Source organism: Oncorhynchus keta, unplaced genomic scaffold (genome assembly GCF_023373465.1).
Source record: "Oncorhynchus keta strain PuntledgeMale-10-30-2019 unplaced genomic scaffold, Oket_V2 Un_contig_762_pilon_pilon, whole genome shotgun sequence".
Classification (NCBI taxonomy): domain Eukaryota; kingdom Metazoa; phylum Chordata; class Actinopteri; order Salmoniformes; family Salmonidae; genus Oncorhynchus; species Oncorhynchus keta.
Genome location: NW_026289577.1, coordinates 99,954 through 127,605, shown reverse-complemented (window position 1 = coordinate 127,605; position 27,652 = coordinate 99,954). Strand labels below are relative to the sequence as shown.

The 27,652-nt window shown below is 42.0% G+C and overlaps 1 protein-coding gene across 2 annotated transcripts in view; it reads left to right on the top strand.

Annotated features, from left to right (window-relative positions):
• Positions 1-2,470: 2,470 nt before the first annotated feature.
• The window catches only part of LOC127926469 (stonustoxin subunit beta-like), a 68,063-nt gene continuing 42,881 nt past the window's right edge, over positions 2,471-27,652 (top strand). The window contains exons 1-2 of one of the 2 annotated variants that reach the window (XM_052511861.1): positions 2,471-2,509; positions 2,989-3,059. In XM_052511861.1, the coding sequence (XP_052367821.1) occupies positions 2,488-2,509; positions 2,989-3,059 (93 nt within the window). In that variant the 5' untranslated portion in view covers positions 2,471-2,487. The remainder of the gene's footprint in view (positions 2,510-2,988; positions 3,060-27,652) is intronic. The other variant, XM_052511860.1, reaches the window with a different exon arrangement.

Sequence of the window (27,652 nt, the reverse complement as noted above, 5' to 3'; positions counted from 1 at the left end):
CATGTTTTGTTGTAGTCTCTGTTATTGGTAATGGTGAGAGGTTAGCATGTTTTGTTGTAGTCTGTTATTGGTAATGGTGAGAGGTTAGCATGTTTTGTTGTATCCTCTGTTATTGGTAATGGTGAGAGGTTAGCATGTTTTGTTGTATCCTCTGTTATTGGTAATGGTGAGAGGTTAGCATGTTTTGTTGTAGCCTCTGTTATTGGTAATGATGAGAGGTTAGCATGTTCTGTTGTATCCTCTGTTATTGGTAATGGTGAGAGGTTAGCATGTTTTGTTGTAGTCTCTGTTATTGGTAATGGTGAGAGGTTAGTATGTTTTGTTGTAGTCTCTGTTATTGGTAATGGTGAGAGGTTAGCATGTTTTGTTGTATCCTCTGTTATTGGTAATGGTGAGAGGTTAGCATGTTTTGTTGTAGTCTCTGTTATTGGTAATGGTGAGAGGTTAGCATGTTTTGTTGTAGTCTCTGTTATTGGTAATGGTGAGAGGTTAGCATGTTTTGTTGTATCCTCTGTTATTGGTAATGGTGAGAGGTTAGCATGTTTTGTTGTATCCTCTGTTATTGGTAATGGTGAGAGGTTAGCATGTTTTGTTGTAGCCTCTGTTATTGGTAATGGTGAGAGGTTAGCATGTTTTGTTGTATCCTCTGTTATTGGTAATGGTGAGAGGTTAGCATGTTTTGTTGTAGTCTCTGTTATTGGTAATGGTGAGAGGTTAGTATGTTTTGTTGTAGTCTCTGTTATTGGTAATGGTGAGAGGTTAGCATGTTTTGTTGTAGTCTCTGTTATTGGTAATGGTGAGAGGTTAGCATGTTTTGTTGTAGTCTGTTATTGGTAATGGTGAGAGGTTAGTATGTTTTGTTGTAGTCTCTGTTATTGGTAATGGTGAGAGGTTAGTATGTTTTGTTGTACCCTCTGTTATTGGTAATGGTGAGAGGTTAGCATGTTTTGTTGTAGTCTCTGTTATTGGTAATGGTGAGAGGTTAGCATGTTTTGTTGTATCCTCTGTTATTGGTAATGGTGAGAGGTTAGCATGTTTTGTTGTATCCTCTGTTATTGGTAATGGTGAGAGGTTAGCATGTTTTGTTGTAGCCTCTGTTATTGGTAATGGTGAGAGGTTAGCATGTTCTGTTGTATCCTCTGTTATTGGTAATGGTGAGAGGTTAGCATGTTTTGTTGTAGTCTCTGTTATTGGTAATGGTGAGAGGTTAGCATGTTGTGTTGTAGTCTCTGTTATTGGTAATGGTGAGAGGTTAGCATGTTTTGTTGTAGTCTCTGTTATTGGTAATGGTGAGAGGTTAGCATGTTTTGTTGTATCCTCTGTTATTGGTAATGGTGAGAGGTTAGCATGTTTTGTTGTAACCTCTGTTATTGGTAATGGTGAGAGGTTAGCATGTTTTGTTGTATCCTCTGTTATTGGTAATGGTGAGAGGTTAGCATGTTTTGTTGTATCCTCTGTTATTGGTAATGGTGAGAGGTTAGCATGTTTTGTTGTAATCTCTGTAATTGGTAATGGTGAGAGGTTAGCATGTTTTGTTGTAGTCTCTGTTATTGGTAATGGTGAGAGGTTAGCATGTTTTGTTGTAGCCTCTGTTATTGGTAATGGTGAGAGGTTAGCATGTTTTGTTGTAGCCTCTGTTATTGGTAAATTGCTAAATCTGATTCATTAAGGCATTACGACATGTTATTGGAATATTTAATATATTAGTTCCTTGTCTCATCTCTCCTCACAAGCTGGATGAAGTCATTGCGTTCAAGGAATATCAGACCAAATACTCAACTTTTGACTATTTTCACTATAAGTGAATTGGTCAGAATACTTATGATGGGGAGACGAGATCCATGAAGTGCTTTTATTTCTAAAGGTTGAAACATTATTATTTATGATTCATTCATGATGACAGGTATATTTATTTGAAAGGACACTGATGTAAACATTTTGAAAAAATATCTTGAATTAAATTTCTTGCTATTTTCGCCACCAAAGAATATCAGTGTGATTTTAATATGATTTGACTATTTGCAGGCTGTCAGGCTGTCTAGTCACAGAGGAAGGCTGTGCTTCTCTGGTCTCAGCTCTGAGGTCAAACCCCTCACACCTGAGAGCTGGACCTGAGCTACAATCACCCAGGAGACTCAGGAGTCAGACTGCTCTCTGCTGGACTGGAGGATCCACACTGCAGACTGGAGAAACTCAAGTATGTAGAGGGTTTATCTCAATGTTCATATCAGACATGTTTGACTTATCAGGCTGGTTAAGACAAACATTCTGACCACCACTTGGACAAAGTTATGTGCTGACTGTGTGAGAGTGACAATACACACTGGACACAAACACACACACATACACACAGGACACACACATACAAAACATTCTTACCAATGATTGACCCTGTGTGTGTGTCCAGTGTGTGTGTGTGTGTGTCCCTCAATGACTGTCTGTTCTTCTGCTTACCGCTACAGAATGGAACATGGTGGAGAGAACAGAATGAAACCTGGACATAGAAAATGTGAGTGTTGACTGCTGTGAAGAATATGACTAAGAATAAGTCTTAATTCAAGTTAAGTCAAAGTCAAAGACCAACATCATTACTGACTTGGTCATATTAAATATCAGCTGTAGTTCTACAGAAGCAGAAATCAGGGACACCAAAGTTTACAAAGAGTTGATTTGACAATGTGTGTGTGTGTGTGTGTGTGTGTGTGTGTGTGTGTGTGTGTGTGTGTGTGTGTGTGTGTGTGTGTGTGTGTGTGTGTGTGTGTGTGTGTGTGTGTGTGTGTGTGTGTGTGTGTGTGTAATTAATGTGAATAAGTGTGTTTTATATTACCATACAGTATAACATATGATCATTCAACAAGTCTCAAGTTACCTTAACTTCTCCTTTTGATACCTAGAAACATCTACATTAAATGAATTAGTGGAAAGTGAGTTAACATTCTAATGTGAATGATGATGATTTCTAATATTGTGTCTGGTTTCATCCATCAGATGTCTGTGATCTCACACTGGACCCAAACACAGTAAACAGACACCTCGCTCTGTCTGAGGAGAACAGAAAGGTGACATGGAGGACAGAGAAGCAACAGCCGTATCCTGATCACACAGAGAGATTTGAGGGCTGGCCACAGGTTTTGTGCAGAGAGTGTCTGACTGGGCGCTGTTACTGGGAGGTAGAGTGGAGTGGGAGAGGGGGCTGTTATAGGAGTGACATATAAAGGAATCAGCAGGAGAGGAAGGGTTGATGACTGTAGGCTTGGATACAATGACAAGTCCTGGAGTCTGTCCTGCTATAACAACAGTTACTCTGCCAGGCACAATAATAATCCCACTACCATAGACGTCCCACCCTCCAGCCCCCACAGAGTAGGAGTGTATCTGGACTGGCCAGCCGGCACTCTGTCCTTCTATAGAGCCTCCTCTGACACACTGACCCACCTGATCACATTCACCTCCTCATTCACTGAGCCCCTCTATCCAGGGTTTTGGGTTCATGTTGACTCCTCATTGTCCCTGAAATAATGTTTCCATCTGTTAAATCTTCAACCTAAACTGTTTCCATCAGACTATTAGAACTTGACTGAACCTTTTGGTTCCTTTTCTGCTCTTTTACCACTTTGCATTTTTTATGATATATTTTACTGTTTGTGTTTGTACCACAGGAGGTTGGTGGGACCTTAATTGGGGAGGACAGGCTTGTAATGGCTGGAGGGGAATAAGTAGAATGGTATCAAACACGTGGTTTCCATGTGTTCCATTTCATTCACTCTGTTCCAGACATTATTATGAGCCGTCCTCCCCTCACCAGCCTCCACTGGTATGTACTGTCCTATATGTGAGAGATCCAACAAGGAATTACAATGTATGTATTACTTTTAATACCTGCAAATGGCAAATAAACTACTAGAAGTCCTTATGAATGTCTGTAGCCGACTAGACTGTTGGCGTCTGACAAGAGGTGAAAATATTACAGGAATATTCTGCAAATGTTGATGAAGACGTCACTCAATCCACCCAAAACAACATGCAGTCTTTCCACAAGACTCCCATGAAGTTATAGTGTGACGTTGTGAGTTGACGTTAAAGTAACATTCTCAGAACATACTGCACTTGTTTTATACTGTTTTAGATGTATCCTCTGTTTATCATCTTGTTTTATACTGTTTTAGATGGATCCTCTGTTTATCATCTTGTTTTATACTGTTTTAGATGGATTCTCTGTTAATCATCTTGTTTTAGATGGATCCTCTGTTTATCATCTTGTTTTATACTGTTTTAGATGGATCCTCTGTTTATCATCTTGTTTTATACTGTTTTAGATGGATCCTCTGTTTATCATCTTGTTTTATACTGTTTTAGATGGATTCTCTGTTTATCATCTTGTTTTATACTGTTTTAGATGGATTCTCTGTTTATCATCTTGTTTTATACTGTTTTAGATGGATCCTCTGTTTATCATCTTGTTTTATACTGTTTTAGATGGATTCTCTGTTTATCATCTTGTTTTATACTGTTTTAGATGGATTCTCTGTTTATCATCTTGACCCAAAATAAAATGTAACATTTGACATTGTATTTTCTGTATCTTACTATATTGAAACCCTGAAATAAAAACTGTGTTATTGAACATCTCCCCTACAGCTGTAAACAGAGACTCTAGTATCTCAGAGAGGCTTTATCCTCTCACACTCCATCAAACAGTGTTATTGAACATCTCCCCTACAGATGTAAACAAAGACTCTAGTATCTCAGAGAGGCTTTATCCTCTCACACTCCATCAAACAGTGTTATTGAACATCTCCCCTACAGCTGTAAACAGATACTCTAGTATCTCAGAGAGGCTTTATCCTCTCACACTCCATCAAACAGTGAAACATTGTTTCTCTTGTATTACATAAAGGACATCCATCTCCGACATCTGAGTTAATGACAGAAACAAAAGCATTAACTGCAATGAAGCCATGTATCACCCCTCATTACATATCACCAGTCCCCTTTAGTAACGGTGGCTTGTACAGTTGTCTCCATGCTGGCTTTACCTTGTCATATTGGGTCTAATCCTTAGTCTTGGAAATGGGGCGTCTTCATCTTGTCTTTTTGTAGTAACTCTTGAGCATAATCCACTCTTCTGCTGACAGAGCCTTCCTGCAACTTTCCAGCAGTTTTTCTACAGTCCTTTCTGAACCCCCCCCTCCCCCCAAATGTTCAGCCACCCGTCCTCCATCCATTAATGTGGGCCCGGCCATGTCCATTAACTTCCTGAGGGTGATGATTCTGCCCTTCTTTATCTTGGTGATATGTGGAACAGTTTCAGTTGTACAGTCCAGTCCTGCCCCAAACACCAGAGGTTCCTCCAGCAGCATCTTGGTGATATGTGGAACAGTTTCAGTTGTACAGTCCAGTCTTGCCCCAAATACCAGAGGTTCCTCCAGCAGCATCTTGGTGATATGTGGAACAGTTTCAGTTGTACAGTCCAGTCTTGCCCCAAATACCAGAGGTTCCTCCAGCAGCATCTTGGTGATATGTGGAACAGTTTCAGTTGTACAGTCCAGTCTTGCCACAAACACCAGAGGTTCCTCCAGCAGCCAATGCACTGACTCAGCCTTAGTGCGTCTGGACACCTTCATTATACTCCAAACCCTAAGAAGGCCTCTGTAAAATGGAGGTACTTCATCCCTAGAAATCTGGAAACTGTCAACCAAAAATAAAGCCTTCTTTAACTCTAATCCTGCGACCTGCTGTAATACCAGACCTGCCACCCCTCTCCACACCACATGTTTCTGTCCATAAAGCAACCTTTGAATAAACTGAAACCGGAAAGCAGCAGCCCTACTAGCAACATGTATAAGACCTTGTCCCCCCCTCTTTTGACAAATACAAAACATTTTGTGGAACCCAAATATTTATCCTCAAAAAATCTACAATACTTGCCTTATATCTTGGTCAGAAGGCCAGACGAGGCTCTAAACATGACAACCGATACCGCAGTGCAGAGGAAACATACAAGATATCAGCCAACACCATCTCCTCATCCTCCCTTCCACCATTCCAACCCCCCCTGGCAAAGCCATGATCCATCCAGACCATTTCTCAAATCTGTAAAGCACAACTTCTTTCCAGATGTACCTTTGCAGAGGATATTCCCTTAACTTCTTGAGACTATATTAGTATTTTGATGTTTGGATGAAAAACTAGCCCAAATGAAACTGCCTAAAATCCAACCAGGAAGTGCAGTTATTTTCAAACCTCTCTGTTCCATTGCATGCCTACCCTCCATTTAAAGGGATATCAACCAGATTCCTTTCCCTACGGCTTCCACAAGGTGTAGACATAATTTCAGGCCTTTATTCTGAAAAATGAGCTAGAATAATCACATTGCGTCAGTGGATGGCTGGGTGTCCCCAGATTTTTGCATGCGCGAGCAACTGGAGCGAGACCTTTTCTCTCTCTTTGCTATTGAAAAGGCTACCGTCCGGTTGAAATATTATCGATTATCGATAAAAACAACCTGATGATTGATTATAAAAAACGTATGACATGTTTCTACGAACTTTCCGGATGATATTTGGATTTTTCGTCTGCCCGCCGTGACCGGCACGAGCCTGTGGATTACTGAACAAAACGCGCCAACCAAATGGAGATTTTTGGATATAAAGAGAATCTTTATTGAACAAAATTAACATTTATTGTGTAACTGGGAGTCTCGTGAGTGCAAACATTCGAAGATCATCAAATGTAAGCGATTCATTTTATTGCTTTTCTGACTTTTGTAACCAATCTACTTTGCTGCTAGCTGTTTGTAATGTTTTGTCTGCTAGGAGAGCTGATTATATTTACACACATTATATTCAGGACTAGGATTAAAAAGAAAATTCATACATATACAGTAACATAAAAGTATTCTGATTAGTCAGTCCTGATTGAAATGTATACATAATTAGTCATCATTGATAAAAATTCCCTTAACATATCCAACCTTTGATTAAATATTATACATCCAATCACACATGTAGTTATATTGAAATATTAAAAGCATACTTCTATTTTTATTGGAAATATTTCTTTGTTATGAAAATACCATCTAACATAATCCAATACTTGCAATCGAAATGACTGTTTTTAGGCCTACATCAGAATCATAACTCTTCTTATCAGGATTTTTGTTACAATCTTCATAAAAAAAACAGTCTAATATTGAAACAAGATACAACCTAACCTCCCTAAACATCAAAAATGGTCTCATCAAATATAAATTCCCCGCAAATGAAGGATCCAGATTCATCCACTTGTCCTGTAGACAATCAGCACTCCGCGGGTCAGAACCTGGAATCCCCTGGTACCTCACCATCTATTGTCATCGATTTCTCCAGAGTCCTGGAAATAAGGCCTCATACACAGGGAATTAGACAACAGCCCCATAAAACTAAAACAGTCACACAGGTGAATGTAGCCCATAATACAGTGATCATAATATTTTTTCATTTTCCAAACATACTATCAAACCCAATTAGTCAGAGAAGTATCCACCCCAGAGTTTTCTGCCAACCCGTGAGCCAGGGTGGTCAAACCAGCTGAGGCTTTGGGCACTGATTCGTCCGGAGCTGTGTTATTTGGGATGTAAGCACAAACATGGTCCCAATAATCACGCATACTTCTCCCTTTTCAGCCAATAACATATCTAATGCAATTATATTCTGCCAAGCCATCAGGCTGGTTGCTTCAGTCTGTTCTGCAAAACCTTTAATAGCATCTCTGGTATACTTAATATAATAATAATAATATATGCCATTTAGCAGACGCTTTTATCCAAAGCGACTTACAGTCATGTGTGCATACATTCTACGTATGGTTGGTAAAGCTCTGTTGATTATCATAAATATAATTAATCCAGTCCACGTTCTTATTGAGAGTAGACCACCCGGAAATACTTAACTCTAATCCTGCTAGGATCTGATTTCTTGCTTTGAACTCATCTAGCACCCCCGTGGAACCCCAATGTTATCAATGTATACTTTGTCATCAAGAGACCCGGATGGAGTAGCTCTTTTTTCCATTTGGCTAAACTTCATGTCTTGGTGTTTAATGAGTGTGATGTATGATTCCCATTCCCAAATGTACAAGGGAGCATAATCCTGTCCAATCTGTCGGTAAAACCTCGCCCTGACATCATTTCCAAAGAGTACTGTACCGGGCCAAACGGTAATAATCTCCTCCGGTCACTGTAAAGGGAGGAAATCTTGATTTAAGGGGAACCTGGGGATATAAATAGTGCAATCAATACAACTGTCATTATCTGGCATTCCTGCTTTCGTGAACAGCTTTACCATACTGGCCTAAACTCCTCTACCCAGAACCATACTAGGGTGTCGACCAAGACCTGGTCATATCCATACCACAACCCTAGATCCTCCTTCATTTTTGTTTAAAGGGTTAGGTGTATCTTTATGCAATACATCCCTCTCTCCTGATTACAATCAAAAACTCTCACCTTCGCTATATTCTACCTTCTTCCATACTGGGTGAGTGGATTCATATAGCCCTCTCTCTCCAAATGAGCTATGACCTGTGTCCACGATCAATATGGGAACCTGCACCGATATATGCCATAATGGCTCAGAGTCCTAGACTGCCATGTAGTTAGAGACTCCATTTTGGTCTATATAAAATTCCATTGAGAGATCCTTCCCAACCTCTACTCTAACTTCCTGTCTACCCAGATCTAGGGATATCTTATGCTTATTTTGGAACAAAATCCTCATCGTCTAAACCATGGGTCAAATTACCACTCTCCGCATAATTTGATATACAGAAGAATATACATAACTGTCTTATGTTTTATATTATCTTGTTTTGATATTGTCAATTTAATTGGACGTGCTGTATCAGGAATATGTCACCCATGATAAGACAGCTCAGACGAACAGCTTCCATGTGAAACCCCACCCTCTCCCGAGAACACATCACTAGCAAGAGCCAGACACATCTTCACTTCTATGAACAAAAACAGGGGTGATAGGACAGGTAGGATTACTTCATTTGAGAGATGGCCCCCGGAATTCTGTTAATTCCAGTTCTCCTCTCGAACACCGTTTATTGTTCGACAGTGTCACCATGTCTTACCCTCCCGCCGTGTGACATGAATCCGGGTAGCTCTTTCAGCTAGCTGTCACCAGGAGTCCTTGGTATGGTCCCCCAACAAGCCTCAGGGACTGGATTGAGTGACTTCACCTGTAATTAATCTGTAATGCATACAATCCTGGACATACAGGCTTGGTTAACAACTAGTTTCTCATATGTTTTAGCTGATTATATCTTTAATTTATATGCCTATTTGTTAGCTAAAAAACGTTTTTTTAAATTATTAAGAGCTTATCCAATAGGCCACTAACTTACCCACCCCCTTTTTGATACCTGGCTCTGCCCAGGTAACAACCTTATCTACCCTAAATAATGACTTAGGTAGGATTAGTAAATTATCCTTATTTTCTGACATGGGCATGAATGGGCATCCATTCATCTCAATCCTGTATCAATTCTCTGTCCAGTGTCTTATCTAGTTTAAGAAGTATCTATGATATTTATATATGTTATTAAATATATATATATTTACCCATTTAAACAGTAATTCCTTTCTCTCCTATCTCTCAAAATGCCACTAAGCGTCTCACTGTTTGACTTTATCGAAAGCTCTTTCCTTCAGGGATCCTCAGTATTCTATCTGACAATAACATGAATTTAATATATGAGGCATAGTGTGGAATACCTTATCTACAGTAATTTATCACCCCTAAGAACTAAAACGTATTTTTCTATGTAATTTCCAGCCCTATTGGCTTAATACGGTGTCCTGTCCAAACCCCAAAGGACCATGTTTTATCTCCCCCTATTTATTCTCAATGATAAATAGGATTATTTGCTGTTGTAATACCAAATCAATAATAATCAATAATAGCCAATTCAACAACTTCACAGCTAATATTGTAAAACAGAATCCTGAAACACTTTCTCATCAGTGATTCAAACAATAATTCTAACCCCAAACTAAAACTCCATTATAATTAATTTACCTTAAAACTAGTAACCCAAATGACCACACATTCATTATACAAATGGCTCTCCCCTGAGGCTGATCAGACCCCAAAAGATAGCCATGATAAGGTCAATAGGTCATACCACCCTTTTATAGTCATATTCCATACTACATTAGACATATTAAAGAACCCTTTATCCTTAAGATAAAAAAATCACTTGTGTAATTAAAACTCATAAAATAAAAACTCAAGTTCCATATGTGAGCGTGCCTCTTTAAAATACCTTTGCACTAAAACAAATAGTCCTAACAAATGTTTTATGTGTATATATTTGCAAACCTTAATGAATAAACAAAACTTCCAGGCCTTTTTCAATTTGGTCGTTTATGGCCTCAATCTCACCCACTCTCCCCAAGATTATAATCCCAGGAAACATCTAAAAGTGAGACACCTAAACATCCATTTTCCCAGAAGAACACAACACGCCTAACTAGCATTCACTATGCTACTTCGATTCAGAAACTCAAAAGTGAACTATAAACTAAACCTAATGATAATTCCCCTTTGACTCAAATCATTAATAATAAGTTTTAAACAACGTCTATGTATATGTTTACTTAAATGAACATGCTACCCTTAGATACAATTAACCTGATAACATTATTATCTAATGCATTACTTTTTCCCTCTGCCGCAAATGTCGTACATTTCACAGTGTAAGAAATCCGTAATTTAATCCCCGATATTTAATAAAAATGCAATCGCATTCTCCCATGGCTCCTTCAACTTACATATTTTAGATAACTTCCATCCGTCCCGGAATAAGGAATCCTACTTAAACACACCAGAATACAATGTTTAACTAAGTTAAATTAAACCCTAAATTTGACCATAACCAGTAACCAAATAAACAAACCACTTTTATCAGCAAAAAACAAACTGATACAAAAGCTCACTACTATAATGCTTCAGATGACAAAATTACTCAGAGACTCACGTTTACATCTGCTAGTTCCTCAAGATTGTTCCACATAATGGAAACAGCGCTCAAATTCACTGGTGTTACATAAACAATCAAACCAGGAATCAACAACCATCAGAATCCATTATCACAATGTTTCACAATTCAGACATCCAGTCTCCCTTTCTCATAGCCTAATACAGTCCAAATAAACGCCACAAATCTATGATGCCCACCTAGCGAATCAACTGCTCGTTTTTAGCATCTTTCCTGAACTTCTGAAAAGTGACTCAAAACAATAATGCATGCATTTTCCTTCTAAAAGACAAACAATTTTCTCCGTTACCCCTAGTCACAACATAATTTCCGTGGCGACAAAAGTGCCTTGCGAGTGATGTCATCAAAAAGCGCTCAACCTCGACCCAATCCGTAACGACTTTCAATGAATTGTAAATAATTGTTGTTCGATAAACCAAACCTAATTAATCACATCTCTTCAAATCTTGAATTATTATTTACAACACCAACCAATATCTCTACATTCGCTAATTTTATAAAAACATTTTGATGGGCATAAATCGTAAATTGTCTCTTCTTTATTATTTAGAATGAATTTTGATTGAAGTAACTGTCTCGTCTTTGACTTAGCATTTTAATTACGACTCTATTCCCAATACGTTATTCACTTGTCTAATTAAAACTCCTAATAATCCATATGTGAGTGTACCCCTTTAAGATATCTTGTCTCTGGGAACAGGGAAGTCCCCTTAACCCAAACGTTTACTACAACAACGAAACCTAATAATTATGATAATCCCTTCACATCATTTGTTTTAAATCTCTCGATGTTTCATGTAACTCATTCGGTCTATCTTCAAATTGTCGTCCCAAAATATTTTATACCCTGCCATACACTCAAACCACTGTGATAAACGTGGACTGTCCCTTTAACCTGTTAGACCTATAGGGGCAGTATTTCATTTTTGGATAAAAAGACGTGCCCGTTTTTAGCGCAATATTTTGTCACGAAAAGATGCTCGACTATGCTTGGAATTGATAGTTTTGGAAAGAAGACACTCTGACGTTTCCAGAACTGCGAAGATTTTCACTGTGAGTGCCATAGAACAAAATCTACAGGCAAAACCAAGATGTTTGAGTGACCAGGAAATCAACAGGATTTCTGGAGGCACGTTTTCCATGATCTCCTTATATGGCTGTGAATGCGACAGGAATGAACGGACACTTCCTATCGTTTCCCCAGGTGTCTGCAGCATTGTGACGTATTTGTAGGCATATCATTGGAAGATTGCCCATAAGAGCCTACAATTACCAAGTGTCCCGCATGGTGTCTGCGTGGAAATTGGTGCGCAAAAGTCAGGTACCAGTATTTTTCCATCCGAATCAGAGAAGAATGCACGCTTCTAGGACTGGCATTTCAATGAAGAGATATATGACAAAACACCTTGAGGATTGATTCAAACAACGTTTTCCATGTTTCAGTCGATATTATGGAGTTAATTCGGAAAAAAGTTCGACGTTTAGGTGACTGAATTTTCGGTTAGTTTCGGTAGCCAAATGCATAGTAACAAAACGGAACGTTGTGTCCTACACAAGCATCTTTCAGGAAAAACTGGACATCTGCTATGTAACTGAGAGTCTCCTCATTGAAACATCTGAAGTTCTTCAAAGGTAAATTATTTTATTTGATCCCTTTGCTGGTTTTTGTGAATGTTGCGTGCTAAATGCTAACGCTAAATGCTAAGCTAGCTATCACCACTCTTACACAAATTATTGATTTTCTGGTTCTAAAGCATATTTTGAAAATCTGAGACGACAGGATTGTTAAGAAAAGGATAAGCTTGAGGACAGGCATATTTATTTCATTTAATTTGCAATTTTCAGAAATCGCTAATGTTGCGTTATGGTAATGAGCTTGAGGCTGTAGTCACGATCCCGCATGCGGGATGGGGCGGCCTAAGAGGATAAGACATTTACTTGTTCCCCATAATGAAAAACAGATAGTATTTTTAGAATACGTTAACTTCTTTTGTACCTAACCAAAAATCAATACTGGAAAACAATCACAACTTTTTACGATTAAACTATTCTTACCTATTTTATAGTCCAAAGCGTTGCACTATATAGCCCCATTGAATGCCTAGCAATTCCGTTGCTAGCTGTAGCATCTTTTCAGACTATCCTTACGATATTTAGCTCCTTTAAAAAAAAATGTAAGTAATTCTAAGCTATAATGCACACATTTTCCATTTTCTCTTTAAGTTCATCGTATGTCCGTCGATTCATAAAAATATAACATTCTGATTATCGTATCTCGAGAATAAAGGCTACTGACCTGCTGCCGACTGGGAAAAGCACTGTTCGTTTGATCTAGTCACCGTCCCTGTGGTCTGAGGTGTACATCGGCCTGGTCTTTCCCTCAATTCAGAGGCCAGGTCTTTGATAACGGGACCAGACCCGCTCGTGCACGATTTATTCGGCGTACGCCCTCCAGATGGCAGGGACCAATTTGTTACAGGAATTAAATTTCTCTCTATGTTTTAATATCCAATTAAAATTAAACACTCTGTCAATTCATAAGGATTTGTAAGACCCTTATTCTATAATAATGGACAGAGCCCAGTCTTAAAGTCAATCAGCAGAGTTTATACATTTACATTTAAGTCATTTAGCAGACGCTCTTATCCAGAGCGACTTACAAATTGGTGCATTCACCTTATGACATCCAGTGGAACAGCCACTTTACAATAGTGCATCTAAATCTTTTAAGTGGGGGTGAGAAGGATTACTTTATCCTAGACCATAACAACATTAGACCATAAGACCATAACAACATTAGACCATAACAACATTAGATCATAACAACATTAGACCATAACAACATTAGACCATAACAACATTAGACCATTAGACCACGAGAATACTGAACACGATACAGTTTAGCACAGGTTAACTGAAAATGACGTCATTAGTTTCAGCACCAACCCGTGCCATCTCCGTTCCAGTACAAAGGCTGTATGGTTCTCACATCGTCTCTCCCTATTAAGATCATATAATTTATGAGTCAAGATCTTCTTGTGTAGAAAAGCATTCTAGCCAGTCTGAAGATATCGTTGATTCATTTCTACCAAGGAACAGACAGTCATTGTTCTAACTCTTGAACACATTCACACACATTATATTCAGTACTGGGATCAAGAAAGAAAACTCATACATATACAGTAACATAATAGTATTGTGATTAGTACATATACAGTAACGTAATAGTATTCGGATTAGTACATATACAGTAACATAATAGTATTCTGATTAGTCAGTCCTGATTGAAATGTATACATAATTAGTCATCATTGATCAAAATTCCCTTGACAGCAACACTGAAGAAAAACATATTGGAGAATAACAACAATCTCAAAAAAGAGGAATTGTGAAAATCAGGACCACAATTCTTCCTCCTGCCCCACCTATTGTCCCTGTGTAAATCAGGACCACAATTCTTCCTCCTGCCCCACCTATTGTCCCTGTGTAAATCAGGACCACCATTCTTCCTCCTGCCCCACCTATTGTCCCTGTGTAAATCAGGACCACAATTCTTCCTCCTGCCCCACCTATTGTCCCTGTGTAAATCAGGACCACCATTCTTCCTCCTGCCCCACCTATTGTCCCTGTGTAAATCAGGACCACCATTCTCCCTCCTGCCCCACCTATTGTCCCTGTGTAAATCAGGACCACAATTCTTCCTCCTGCCACACCTATTGTCCCTGTGTAAATCAGGAACACCATTCTTCATCCTGCCCCACCTATTGTCCCTGTGTAAATCAGGACCACAATTCTTCCTCCTGCCACACCTATTGTCCCTGTGTAAATCAGGACCACCATTCTTCCTCCTGGCCCCACCTATTGTCCCTGTGTAAATCAGGAACACCATTCTTCCTCCTGCCCCACCTATAGTCCCTGTGTAAATCAGGAACACCATTCTTCCTCCTGCCCCACCTATTGTCCCTGTGTAAATCAGGACCACCATTCTTCCTCCTGCCCCACCTATTGTCCCTGTGTAAATCAGGACCACCATTCTTCCTCCTGGCCCCACCTATTGTCCCTGTGTAAATCAGGAACACCATTCTTCCTCCTGCCCCACCTATTGTCCCTGTGTAAATCAGGACCACCATTCTTCCTCCTGCCCCACCTATTGTCCCTGTGTAAATCAGGACCACAATTCTTCCTCCTGCCCCACCTATAGTCCCTGTGTAAATCAGGAACACCATTCTTCCTCCTGCCCCACCTATTGTCCCTGTGTAAATCAGAACACCATTCTCCCTCCTGCCCCACCTATTGTCCCTGTGTAAATCAGGACCACCATTCTTCCTCCTGACCCACCTATTGTCCCTGTGTAAATCAGGACCACCATTCTTCCTCCTGCCCCACCTATTGTCCCTGTGTAAATCAGGACCAGGAGCCCCACCTATTGTCCCTGTGTAAATCAGGACCACCATTCTTCCTCCTGACCCACCTATTGTCCCTGTGTAAATCAGGACCACCATTCTTCCTCCTGACCCACCTATTGTCCCTGTGTAAATCAGGACCACCATTCTTCCTCCTGCCCCACCTAATGTCCCTGTGTAAATCAGGACCAGGAGCCCCACCTATTGTCCCTGTGTAAATCAGGACCACCATTCTTCCTCCTGCCCCACCTATTGTCCCTGTGTAAATCAGGAACACCATTCTTCCTCCTGCCCCACCTATTGCCCCTGTGTAAATCAGGACCACCATTCTTCCTCCTGCCCCACCTATTGTCCCTGTATGAATATTAGTTGGCATCTAATTGAAGAACATACTGCTTTATAGATCCCAGCCTGACAAACAATTGTTTGGTTCTGACTTTGAGCACATGCACTGGGCCTCCATTGAGTCTCCATGTGTCAAGCAGTACAGAGAAACACCCTCTAGATGACAGCAGAGGCTCTTGGATGTACCCTGTCTAACCACTGGGCCTCTATTGGGTCTCCATGTGTCAAGCAGTACAGAGAAACACCCTCTAGATGACAGCAGAGGCTCTTGGATGTACCCTGTCTAACCACTGGGCCTCTATTGGGTCTCCATGTGTCAAGCAGTACAGAAAAACACCCTCTAGATGACAGCAGAGGCTCTTGGATGTACCCTGTCTAACCACTGGGCCTCTATTGGGTCTCCATGTGTCAAGCAGTACAGAGAAACACCCTCTAGATGACAGCAGAGACTTGGGCGGTTCCCTGCAGCTGACCAATAGGAATGATTGTGTCTCAGAATCTTACTGTATTGCTGAATCTATTGACTTTTATATCAACCCTCTATCCCAGAAACACCCAGCTATGTTCAGGATACTGATGTATGGAGGGTTTATTACTATTGTAGTACTGACTGTTATATCAACCCTCTATCCCAGAAACACCCTGCTATGTTCAGGATACTGATGAATGGAGGGTTTATTACTATTGTAGTACTGACTGTTATATCAACCCTCTATCCCAGAAACACCCTGCTATGTTCAGGATACTGATGTATGGAGGGTTTATTACTATTGTAGTACTGACTGTTATATCAACCCTCTATCCCAGAAACACCCTGCTATGTTCAGGATAATGATGAATGGAGGGTTTATTACTATTGTAGTACTGACTGTTATATCAACCCTCTATCCCAGAAACACCCTGCTATGTTCAGGATACTGATGTATGGAGGGTTTATTACTATTGTAGTACTGACTGTTATATCAACCCTCTATCCCAGAAACACCCTGCTATGTTCAGGATACTGGTGAATGGAGGGTTTATTACTATTGTAGTACTGACTGTTATATCAACCCTCTATCCCAGAAACACCCTGCTATGTTCAGGATACTGATGTATGGAGGGTTTATTACTATTGTAGTACTGACTGTTATATCAACCCTCTATCCCAGAAACACCCAGCTGTGTTCAGGATACTGGTGAATGGAGGGTTTATTACTATTGTAGTACTGACTGTTATATCAACCCTCTACCCCAGAAACACCCAGCTATGTTCAGGATACTGGTGAATGAAGGGTTTATTACTATTGTAGTACTGACTGTTATATCAACCCTCTATCCCAGAAACACCCTGCTATGTTCAGGATACTGGTGAATGAAGGGTTTATTACTATTGTATTGCTCTTTCTAGTAACTTAGCTAGATGTGATAATGCTTATTGTAAATAGTGTGCATAGTGGTGTGCATAGTGGATAGTGCATAGTGGCTATAAATACATGGGCTCCTAACACTCCTAACAACCCCACCACTAGGAGGTGTCCACATGGTCTGATAAACACTCCTAACAACCCCACCACTAGGAGGTGTCCACATGGTCTGATAAACACTCCTAACAACCCCACCACTAGCAGGTGTCCACATGGTCTGATAAACACTCCTAACAACCCCACCACTAGGAGGTGTCCACATGGTCTGATAAACACTCCTAACAACCAGACCACTAGGAGGTGTCCACATGGTCTGATAAACACTCCTAACAACACACCACTAGGAGGTGTCCACATGGTCTGATAAACACTCCTAACAACCCCACCACTAGGAGGTGTCCACATGGTCTGATAAACACTCCTAACAACCCCACCACTAGGAGGTGTCCACATGGTCTGATAAACACTCCTAACAACCAGACCACTAGGAGGTGTCCACATGGTCTGATAAACACTCCTAACAACCAGACCACTAGGAGGTGTCCACATGGTCTGATAAACACTCCTAACAACCCCACCACTAGGAGGTGTCCACATGGTCTGATAAACACTCCTAACAACCCCACCACTAGGAGGTGTCCACATGGTCTGATAAACACTCCTAACAACCAGACCACTAGGAGGTGTCCACATGGTCTGATAAACACTCCTAACAACCAGACCACTAGGAGGGGTCCACATGGTCTGATAAACACTCCTAACAACGAGACCACTAGGAGGTGTTCACATGGTCTGATAAACACTCCTAACAACCCCACCACTAGGAGGTCTCCACATGGTCTGATAAACACTCCTAACAACACACCACTAGGAGGTGTCCACATGGTCTGATAAACACTCCTAACAACCAGACCACTAGGAGGTGTCCACATGGTCTGATAAACACTCCTAACAACCAGACCACTAGGAGGTGTCCACATGGTCTGATAAACACTCCTAACAACCCCACCACTAGGAGTTGTCCACATGGTCTGATAAACACTCCTAACAACCCCACCACTAGGAGGTGTCCACATGGTCTGATAAACACTCCTAACAACCCCACCACTAGGAGGTGTCCACATGGTCTGATAAACACTCCTAACAATCCCACCACTAGGAGGTGTCCACATGGTCTGATAAACACTCCTAACAACCCCACCACTAGGAGGTGTCCACATGGTCTGATAAACACTCCTACAACCCCACCACTAGGAGGTGTCCACATGGTCTGATAAACACTCCTAACAACCAGACTACTAGGAGGTGTCCACATGGTCTGATAAACACTCCTAACAACCCCACCACTAGGAGGTGTCCACATGGTCTGATAAACACTCCTAACAACGAGACCACTAGGAGGTGTCCACATGGTCTGATAAACACTCCTAACAACCCCACCACTAGGAGGTGTCCACATGGTCTGATAAACACTCCTAACGACCAGACCACTAGGAGGTGTCCACATGGTCTGATAAACACTCCTAACAACCCCACCACTAGGAGGTGTCCACATGGTCTGATAAACACTCCTACAACCAGACCAATAGGAGCTGTTCACATGGTCTGATAAACACTCCTAACAACCCCACCACTAGGAGGTCTACACATGGTCTGATAAACACTCCTACAACCAGACCACTAGGAGGTGTCCACATGGTCTGATAAACACTCCTAACAACCCCACCACTAGGAGGTGTCCACATGGTCTGATAAACACTCCTAACAACGAGACCACTAGGAGGTGTCCACATGGTCTGATAAACACTCCTAACAACCCCACCACTAGGAGGTGTCCACATGGTCTGATAAACACTCCTACAACCAGACCAATAGGAGCTGTTCACATGGTCTGATAAACACTCCTAACAACCCCACCACTAGGAGGTCTACACATGGTCTGATAAACACTCCTACAACCAGACCACTAGGAGGTGTCCACATGGTCTGATAAACACTCCTAACAACCCCACCACTAGGAGGTGTCCACATGGTCTGATAAACACTCCTAACAACCCCACCACTAGGAGGTGTCCACATGGTCTGATAAACACTCCTAACAACCCCACCACTAGGAGGTGTCCACATGGTCTGATAAACACTCCTAACAACCCCACCACTAGCAGGTGTCCACATGGTCTGATAAACACTCCTAACAACCCCACCACTAGGAGGTGTGCACATGGTCTGATAAACACTCCTACAACCCCACCACTAGGAGGTGTCCACATGGTCTGATAAACACTCCTAACAACCCCACCACTAGGAGGTGTCCACATGGTCTGATAAACACTCCTAACAACCCCACCACTAGGAGGTGTCCACATGGTCTGATAAACACTCCTAACAACCCCACCACTAGCAGGTGTCCACATGGTCTGATAAACACTCCTAACAACCCCACCACTAGGAGGTGTGCACATGGTCTGATAAACACTCCTACAACCCCACCACTAGGAGGTGTCCACATGGTCTGATAAACACTCCTAACAACCCCACCACTAGGAGGTGTCCACATGGTCTGATAAACACTCCTAACATCCAGACCACTAGGAGGTGTCCACATGGTCTGATAAACACTCCTAACAACCCCACCACTAGGAGGTGTCCACATGGTCTGATAAACACTCCTACAACCAGACCACTAGGAGGTGTCCACATGGTCTGATAAACACTCCTAACAACCCCACCACTACGAGGTGTCCACATGGTCTGATTAACACTCCTAACAACCAGACCACTAGGAGGTGTCCACATGGTCTGATAAACACTCCTAACAACCAGACCACTAGGAGGTGTCCACATGGTCTGATAAACACTCCTAACAACCAGACCACTAGGAGGTGTCCACATGGTCTGATAAACACTCCTAACAACCCCACCACTAGGAGGTGTCTACATGGTCTGATAAACACTCCTAACAACCAGACCACTAGGAGGTGTCCACATGGTCTGATAAACACTTAACAACCCCACCACTAGGAGGTGTCCACATGGTCTGATAAACACTCCTAACAACCCCACCACTAGGAGGTGTCCACATGGTCTGATAAACACTCCTAACAACCCCACCACTAGGAGGTGTCCACATGGTCTGATAAACACTCCTAACAACCCCACCACTAGGAGGTGTCCACATGGTCTGATAAACACTCCTAACATCCAGACCACTAGGAGGTGTCCACATGGTCTGATAAACACTCCTAACAACCCCACCACTAGGAGGTGTCCACATGGTCTGATAAACACTCCTAACAACCAGACCACTAGGAGGGGTCCACATGGTCTGATAAACACTCTTAACAACCCCACCACTAGGAGGTGTCCACATGGTCTGATAAACACTCCTAACAACCCCACCACTAGGAGGTGTCCACATGGTCTGATAAACACTCCTAACAACCCCACCACTAGGAGGTGTCCACATGGTCTGATTAACACTCCTAACAACCAGACCACTAGGAGGTGTCCACATGGTCTGATAAACACTCCTAACAACCAGACCACTAGGAGGTGTCCACATGGTCTGATTAACACTCCTACAACCCCACCACTAGGAGGTGTCCACATGGTCTGATAAACACTCTTAACAACCCCACCACTAGGAGGTGTCCTCATGGTCTGATAAACACTTAACAACCCCACCACTAGGAGGTGTCCACATGGTCTGATAAACACTCCTAACAACCCCACCACTAGGAGGTGTCCACATGGTCTGATAAACACTCCTAACAACCCCACCACTAGGAGGTGTCCACATGGTCTGATAAACACTCCTAACAACCCCACCACTAGGAGGTGTCCACATGGTCTGATAAACACTCCTAACATCCAGACCACTAGGAGGTGTCCACATGGTCTGATAAACACTCCTAACAACCCCACCACTAGGAGGTGTCCACATGGTCTGATAAACACTCCTAACAACCAGACCACTAGGAGGTGTCCACATGGTCTGATAAACACTCCTAACAACCCCACCACTAGGAGGTGTCCACATGGTCTGATAAACACTCCTAACAACCCCACCACTAGGAGGTGTCCACATGGTCTGATTAACACTCCTAACAACCAGACCACTAGGAGGTGTCCACATGGTCTGATAAACACTCCTAACAACCAGACCACTAGGAGGTGTCCACATGGTCTGATTAACACTCCTACAACCCCACCACTAGGAGGTGTCCACATGGTCTGATAAACACTCTTAACAACCCCACCACTAGGAGGTGTCCTCATGGTCTGATAAACACTCCTAACAACCAGACCACTAGGAGGTGTCTACATGGTCTGATAAACACTCCTAACAACCAGACCACTAGGAGGTGTCCACATGGTCTGATAAACACTCCTAACAACCAGACCACTAGGAGGTGTCCACATGGTCTGATAAACACTACTAACAACCCCACCACTAGGAGGTGTCCACATGGTCTGATAAACACTCCTACAACCAGACCACTAGGAGGTGTCCACATGGTCTGATAAACACTCCTACAACCCCAGCACTAGGAGGTGTCCACATGGTCTGTAACTGGTATGGTCAGATAGACTAGTGGTTAGAGTGGTGGGTCAGTAACTGGTATGGTCAGATAGACTAGTGGTTAGAGTGGTGGGTCAGTAACTGGTATGGTCAGATAGACTAGTGGTTAGAGTGGTGGGGCAGTAACTGGTATGGTCAGATAGACTAGTGGTTAGAGTGGTGGGTCAGTAACTGGTATGGTCAGATAGACTAGTGGTTGACTGACCCTGTACAACAACACCTATCATACTACTATGACTGACCCTGTAAAACAACACCTATCATACTACTATGACTGACCCTGTACAACAACACCTATCATACTACTATGACTGACCCTGTAAAACAACACCTATCATACTACTATGACCCTGTACAACAACACCTATCATACTACTATGACTGACCCTGTAAAACAACACCTATCATACTACTATGTCTGACCCTGTACAACAACACCTATCATACTACTATGACCCTGTACAACAACACCTATCATACTACTATGACTGATCCTGTAAAACAACACATTTCACTGAACCAATCTGATGTCTGTGACAATCAAACACTTTAAAAGCGAACCAACATAAAGAAAATGACTTCTAGTTAGAGAAGAGGATTCCTGTTAACACGGCCTGCTACAAGCAGGAAACTAGTTATGGACGAACCAGAAATGTGACATGTCTGTTTGACAGTTACCCTGAAAGATGCATGTGTGAACTATCTTGTCATCTCTTTGGCTAACCACATTGGAACATTCTAGTCTTTAAGGACATGAACTGGCAGAACAGGTTTCAGCAAAGTATGGAGTCAATGTTTTCAGGAAGGTGTAACCATGACAACAGGCAGACTAAGTGCAAGGGCAGCCACCTGAACTACTGTCCTACAGAGACAAACAGCCACCTGATCTACTGTCCTACAAAGACAAACAGCATCTACACAAACAGCCACCTGAACTACTGTCCTACAAAGACAAACAGCATCTTCACAAACAGCCACCTGAACTACTGTCCTACAAAGACAAACAGCCACCTGAACTACTGTCCTACAAAGACAAACAGCCACCTGAACTACTATCCTACAGAGACAAAGAGCATCTACACAAACAGTGAATCTGAGAAAAATGGCTTTAAAGTTTGTTTCCTAGTCCATGCATATTAACCGTGACCACTGATCTGACCTATGACCTCTAAGTACTGATACTACGCTCTGCCTTGGTATGACCTATGACCCCTAAGTACTGATACTACACTCTGCCTTGGTCTGACCTATGACCCCTAAGTACTGATACTACACTCTGCCTTGGTCTGACCTATGACCCCTAAGTACTGATACTACACTCTGCCTTGGTATGACCTATGACCCCTAAGTACTGATACTACACTCTGCTTTGGTCTGACCTATGACCCCTAAGTACTGATCCTACACTCTGCCTTGGTATGACCTATGACCGCCTAAGTACTGATACTGCACTCTGCCTTGGTATGACCTATGACCCCTAAGTACTGATACTACACTCTGCCTTGGTATGACCTATGACCCCTAAGTATTGATACTACACTCTGCCTTGGTATTACATTTACATTTACATTTAAGTCATTTAGCAGACGCTCTTATCCAGAGCGACTTACAAATTGGTGCATTCACCTTATGACATCCAGTGGAACAGCCACTTAACAATAGTGCATCTAAATCTTTTAAGGGGGGTGAGAAGGATTACTTTATCCTATCCTAGGTATTCCTTAAAGAGGTGGGGTTTCAGGTGTCTCTGGAAGGTGGTGATTGACTCCGCTGTCCTGGCGTCGTGAGGGAGTTTGTTCCACCATTGGGGGGCCAGAGCAGCGAACAGTTTTGACTGGGCTGAGCGGGAACTGTACTTCCTCAGTGGTAGGGAGGCAAGCAGGCCAGAGGTGGATGAACGCAGTGCCCTTGTTTGGGTGTAGGGCCTGATCAGAGCCTGGAGGTACTGAGGTGCCGTTCCCCTCACAGCTCCGTAGGCAAGCACCATGGTCTTGTAGCGGATGCGAGCTTCAACTGGAAGCCAGTGGAGAGAGCGGAGGAGCGGGGTGACGTGAGAGAACTTGGGAAGGTTGAACACCAGACGGGCTGCGGCGTTCTGGATGAGTTGTAGGGGTTTAATGGCACAGGCAGGGAGCCCAGCCAACAGCGAGTTGCAGTAATCCAGACGGGAGATGACAAGTGCCTGGATTAGGACCTGCGCCGCTTCCTGTGTGAGGCAGGGTCTGGTACTCTGCGGATGTTGTAGAGCATGAACCTACAGGAACGGGCCACCGCCTTGATGTTAGTTGAGAACGACAGGGTGTTGTCCAGGATCACGCCAAGGTTCTTAGCGCTCTGGGAGGAGGACACAATGGAGTTGTCAACCGTGATGGCGAGATCATGGAACGGGCAGTCCTTCCCGGGAGGAAGAGCAGCTCCGTCTTGCCGAGGTTCAGCTGAGGTGGTGATCCGTCATCCACACTGATATGTCTGCCAGACATGCAGAGATGCGATTCGCCACCTGGTCATCAGAAGGGGGAAAGGAGAAGATTAATTGTGTGTCGTCTGCATAGCAATGATAGGAGAGACCATGTGAGGTTATGACAGAGCCAAGTGACTTGGTGTATAGCGAGAATAGGAGAGGGCTTAGAACAGAGCCCTGGGGGACACCAGTGGTGAGAGCGCGTGGTGAGGAGACAGATTCTCGCCACGCCACCTGGTAGGAGCGACCTGTCAGGTAGGACGCAATCCAAGCGTGGGCCGCGCCGGAGATGCCCAACTCGGAGATGGTGGAGAGGAGGATCTGATGGTTCACAGTATCGAAGGCAGCCGATAGGTCTAGAAGGATGAGAGCAGAGGAGAGAGAGTTAGCTTTAGCAGTGCGGAGTGCCTCCGTGATACAGAGAAGAGCAGTCTCAGTTGAATGACTAGTCTTGAAACCTGACTGATTTGGACCAAGAAGGTCATTCAGAGAGAGATAGCGGGAGAGCTGGCCAAGGACGGCACGTTCAAGAGTTTTGGAGAGAAAAGAAAGAAGGGATACTGGTCTGTAGTTGTTGACATCGGAGGGATCGAGTGTAGGTTTTTTCAGAAGGGGTGCAACTCTCACTGCAGCTCTCTTGAAGACGGAAGGGACGTAGCCAGCGGTCAGGGATGAGTTGATGAGCGAGGTGAGGTAAGGGGAGAAGGTCTCCGGAAATGGTCTGGAGAAGAGAGGAGGGGATAGGGTCAAGCGGGCGGGTTGTTGGGCGGCCGGCCGTCACAAGACGCGAGATTTCATCTGGAGAGAGAGGGGAGAAAGAGGTCAGAGCACAGGGTAGGGCAGTGTGAGCAGAACCAGCGGTGTCGTTTGACTTAGCAAACGAGGATCGGATGTCGTCAACCTTCTTTTCAAAATGGTTGACGAAGTCATCTGCAGAGAGGGAGGAGGGGGGGGAGGGGGAGGGGGATTCAGGAGGGAGGAGAAGGTGGCAAAGAGCTTCCTAGGGTTAGAGGCAGATGCTTGGAATTTAGAGTGGTAGAAAGTGGCTTTAGCAGCAGAGACAGAGGAGGAAAATGTAGAGAGGAGGGAGTGAAAGGATGCCAGGTCCGCAGGGAGGCGAGTTTTCCTCCATTTCCGCTCGGCTGCCCGGAGCCAACATTTTTTTTTTTAAAGAAAGACAAAAGTTAAGACTGTAGATTCTCTCACTGGCTTCTTCAGTCTTCAAGCCACATGTGTCACCAGTCACTGATGCCATGGGGTTTGGGTGTGCCTTTTGCGCCCGGAGCCCATTTCCGCTCGGCTGCCCGGAGCCCTAAGTACTGATACTACACTCTGCTTTGGTCTGACCTATGACCCCTAAGTACTGATACTACACTCTGCCTTGGTCTGACCTTAAACAGCTGTCTGGGTAATGAAACAGCAAAGTGCAGCATCTAGAAATCTAAATGTGTTGATCCAGATTTATTGTTGTTTTTCTGTTTGACGGAAACAGTTTGAGTTCTAACTACATTCCAACTGTATTTAATGGTGTGATGTAGTAGTGTTGTCATGTTGTATTGTAGTAACCCTCAACTGTATTTAATGGTGTTATGTAGTTGTGTTGTCATATTGTATTGTAGTAACCCTCAACTGTATTTAATGGTGTTATGTAGTTGTGTTGTCATGTTGTATTGTAGTAACCCTCAACTGTATTTAATGGTGTTATGTAGTTGTGTTGTCATGTTGTATTGTAGTAACCCTCAACTGTATTTAATGGTGTTATGTAGTTGTGTTGTCATGTAGTATTGTAGTAACCCTCAACTGTATTTAATGGTGTTATGTAGTTGTGTTGTCATGTTATATTGTAGTAACCCTCAACTGTATTTAATGGTGTTATGTAGTTGTGTTGTCATGTTGTATTGTAGTAACCCTCAACTGTATTTAATGGTGTTATGTAGTTGTGTTTTTATGTTGTATTGTAGTAACCCTCAACTGTATTTAATGGTGTTATGTAGTTGTGTTGTCATGTTGTATTGTAGTAACCCTCAACTGTATTTAATGGTGTTATGTAGTTGTGTTGTCATGTTATATTGTAGTAACCCTCAACTGTATTTAATGGTGTTATGTAGTTGTGTTGTCATGTTATATTGTAGTAACCCTCAACTGTATTTAATGGTGTTATGTAGTTGTGTTGTTGTATTGTAGTAACCCTCAACTGTATTTAATGGTGTTATGTAGTTGTGTTGTCATGTTGTATTGTAGTAACCCTCAACTGTATTTAATGGTGTTATGTAGTTGTGTTGTTATGTTGTATTGTAGTAACCCTCAACTGTATTTAATGGTGTTATGTAGTTGTGTTGTTATGTTGTATTGTATTAACCCTCAACTGTATTTAATGGTGTTATGTAGTTGTGTTGTCATGTTGTATTGTAGTAACCCTCAACTGTATTTAATGGTGTTAGATAGTTGTGTTGTTATGTTGTGAATGTTGTATTATAGTATTCTAGAAGGCCTAACCCTCAACATTTTCTGGTGATGGAGAGAGACAGAGACAAGACACAGAGACAGCAACAGAATAGGATATGATGGAGAGAGACACCAGACAGGACACAGAGACAGCAACAGACGACTCAGAGAAAGTGATGGAGAGAGACAGAAGAATAGAGTTTCAGACAGTTGTAGAATGTATGTCAAGACACATTTTAAGAACTGTAAAGAGAGAGGGAGGGAGAGAGAACAGGCAGAACCTGATATGTAAATGAGCAGAGCAAATGAAAGTAACTTTTGACGACCTGATGATCATTCAGACTGTGTTTCTATTGAGAGATAAAAGGTAAGAGAACGATTGTTGTGTGTATTCATATAGTTGATGATATTGTTGTGTGTATTCATATAGTTGATGATATTGTTATGTGTATTCATATAGTTGATGATATTGTTATGTGTATTCATATAGTTGATGATATTGTTATGTGTATTCATATAGTTGATGATATTGTTATGTGTATTCATATAGTTGATGATATTGTTATGTGTATTCATATAGTTGATGATATTGTTATGTGTGTTCATATAGTTGATTATATTGTTATGTGTATTCATATAGTTGATGATATTGTTGTGTGTATTCATATAGTTGATGATATTGTTATATTCATATAGTTGATGATATTGTTATATTCATATAGTTGATGATATTGTTATATTCATATAGTTGATGATATTGTTATATTCATATAGTTGATGATATTGTTATATTCATATAGTTGATGATATTGTTATGTGTATTCATATAGTTGATGATATTGTTATATTCATATAGTTGATGATATTGTTATGTGTATTCATATAGTTGATGATATTGTTATGTGTATTCATATAGTTGATGATATTGTTATGTATATTCATATAGTTGATGATATTGTTATGT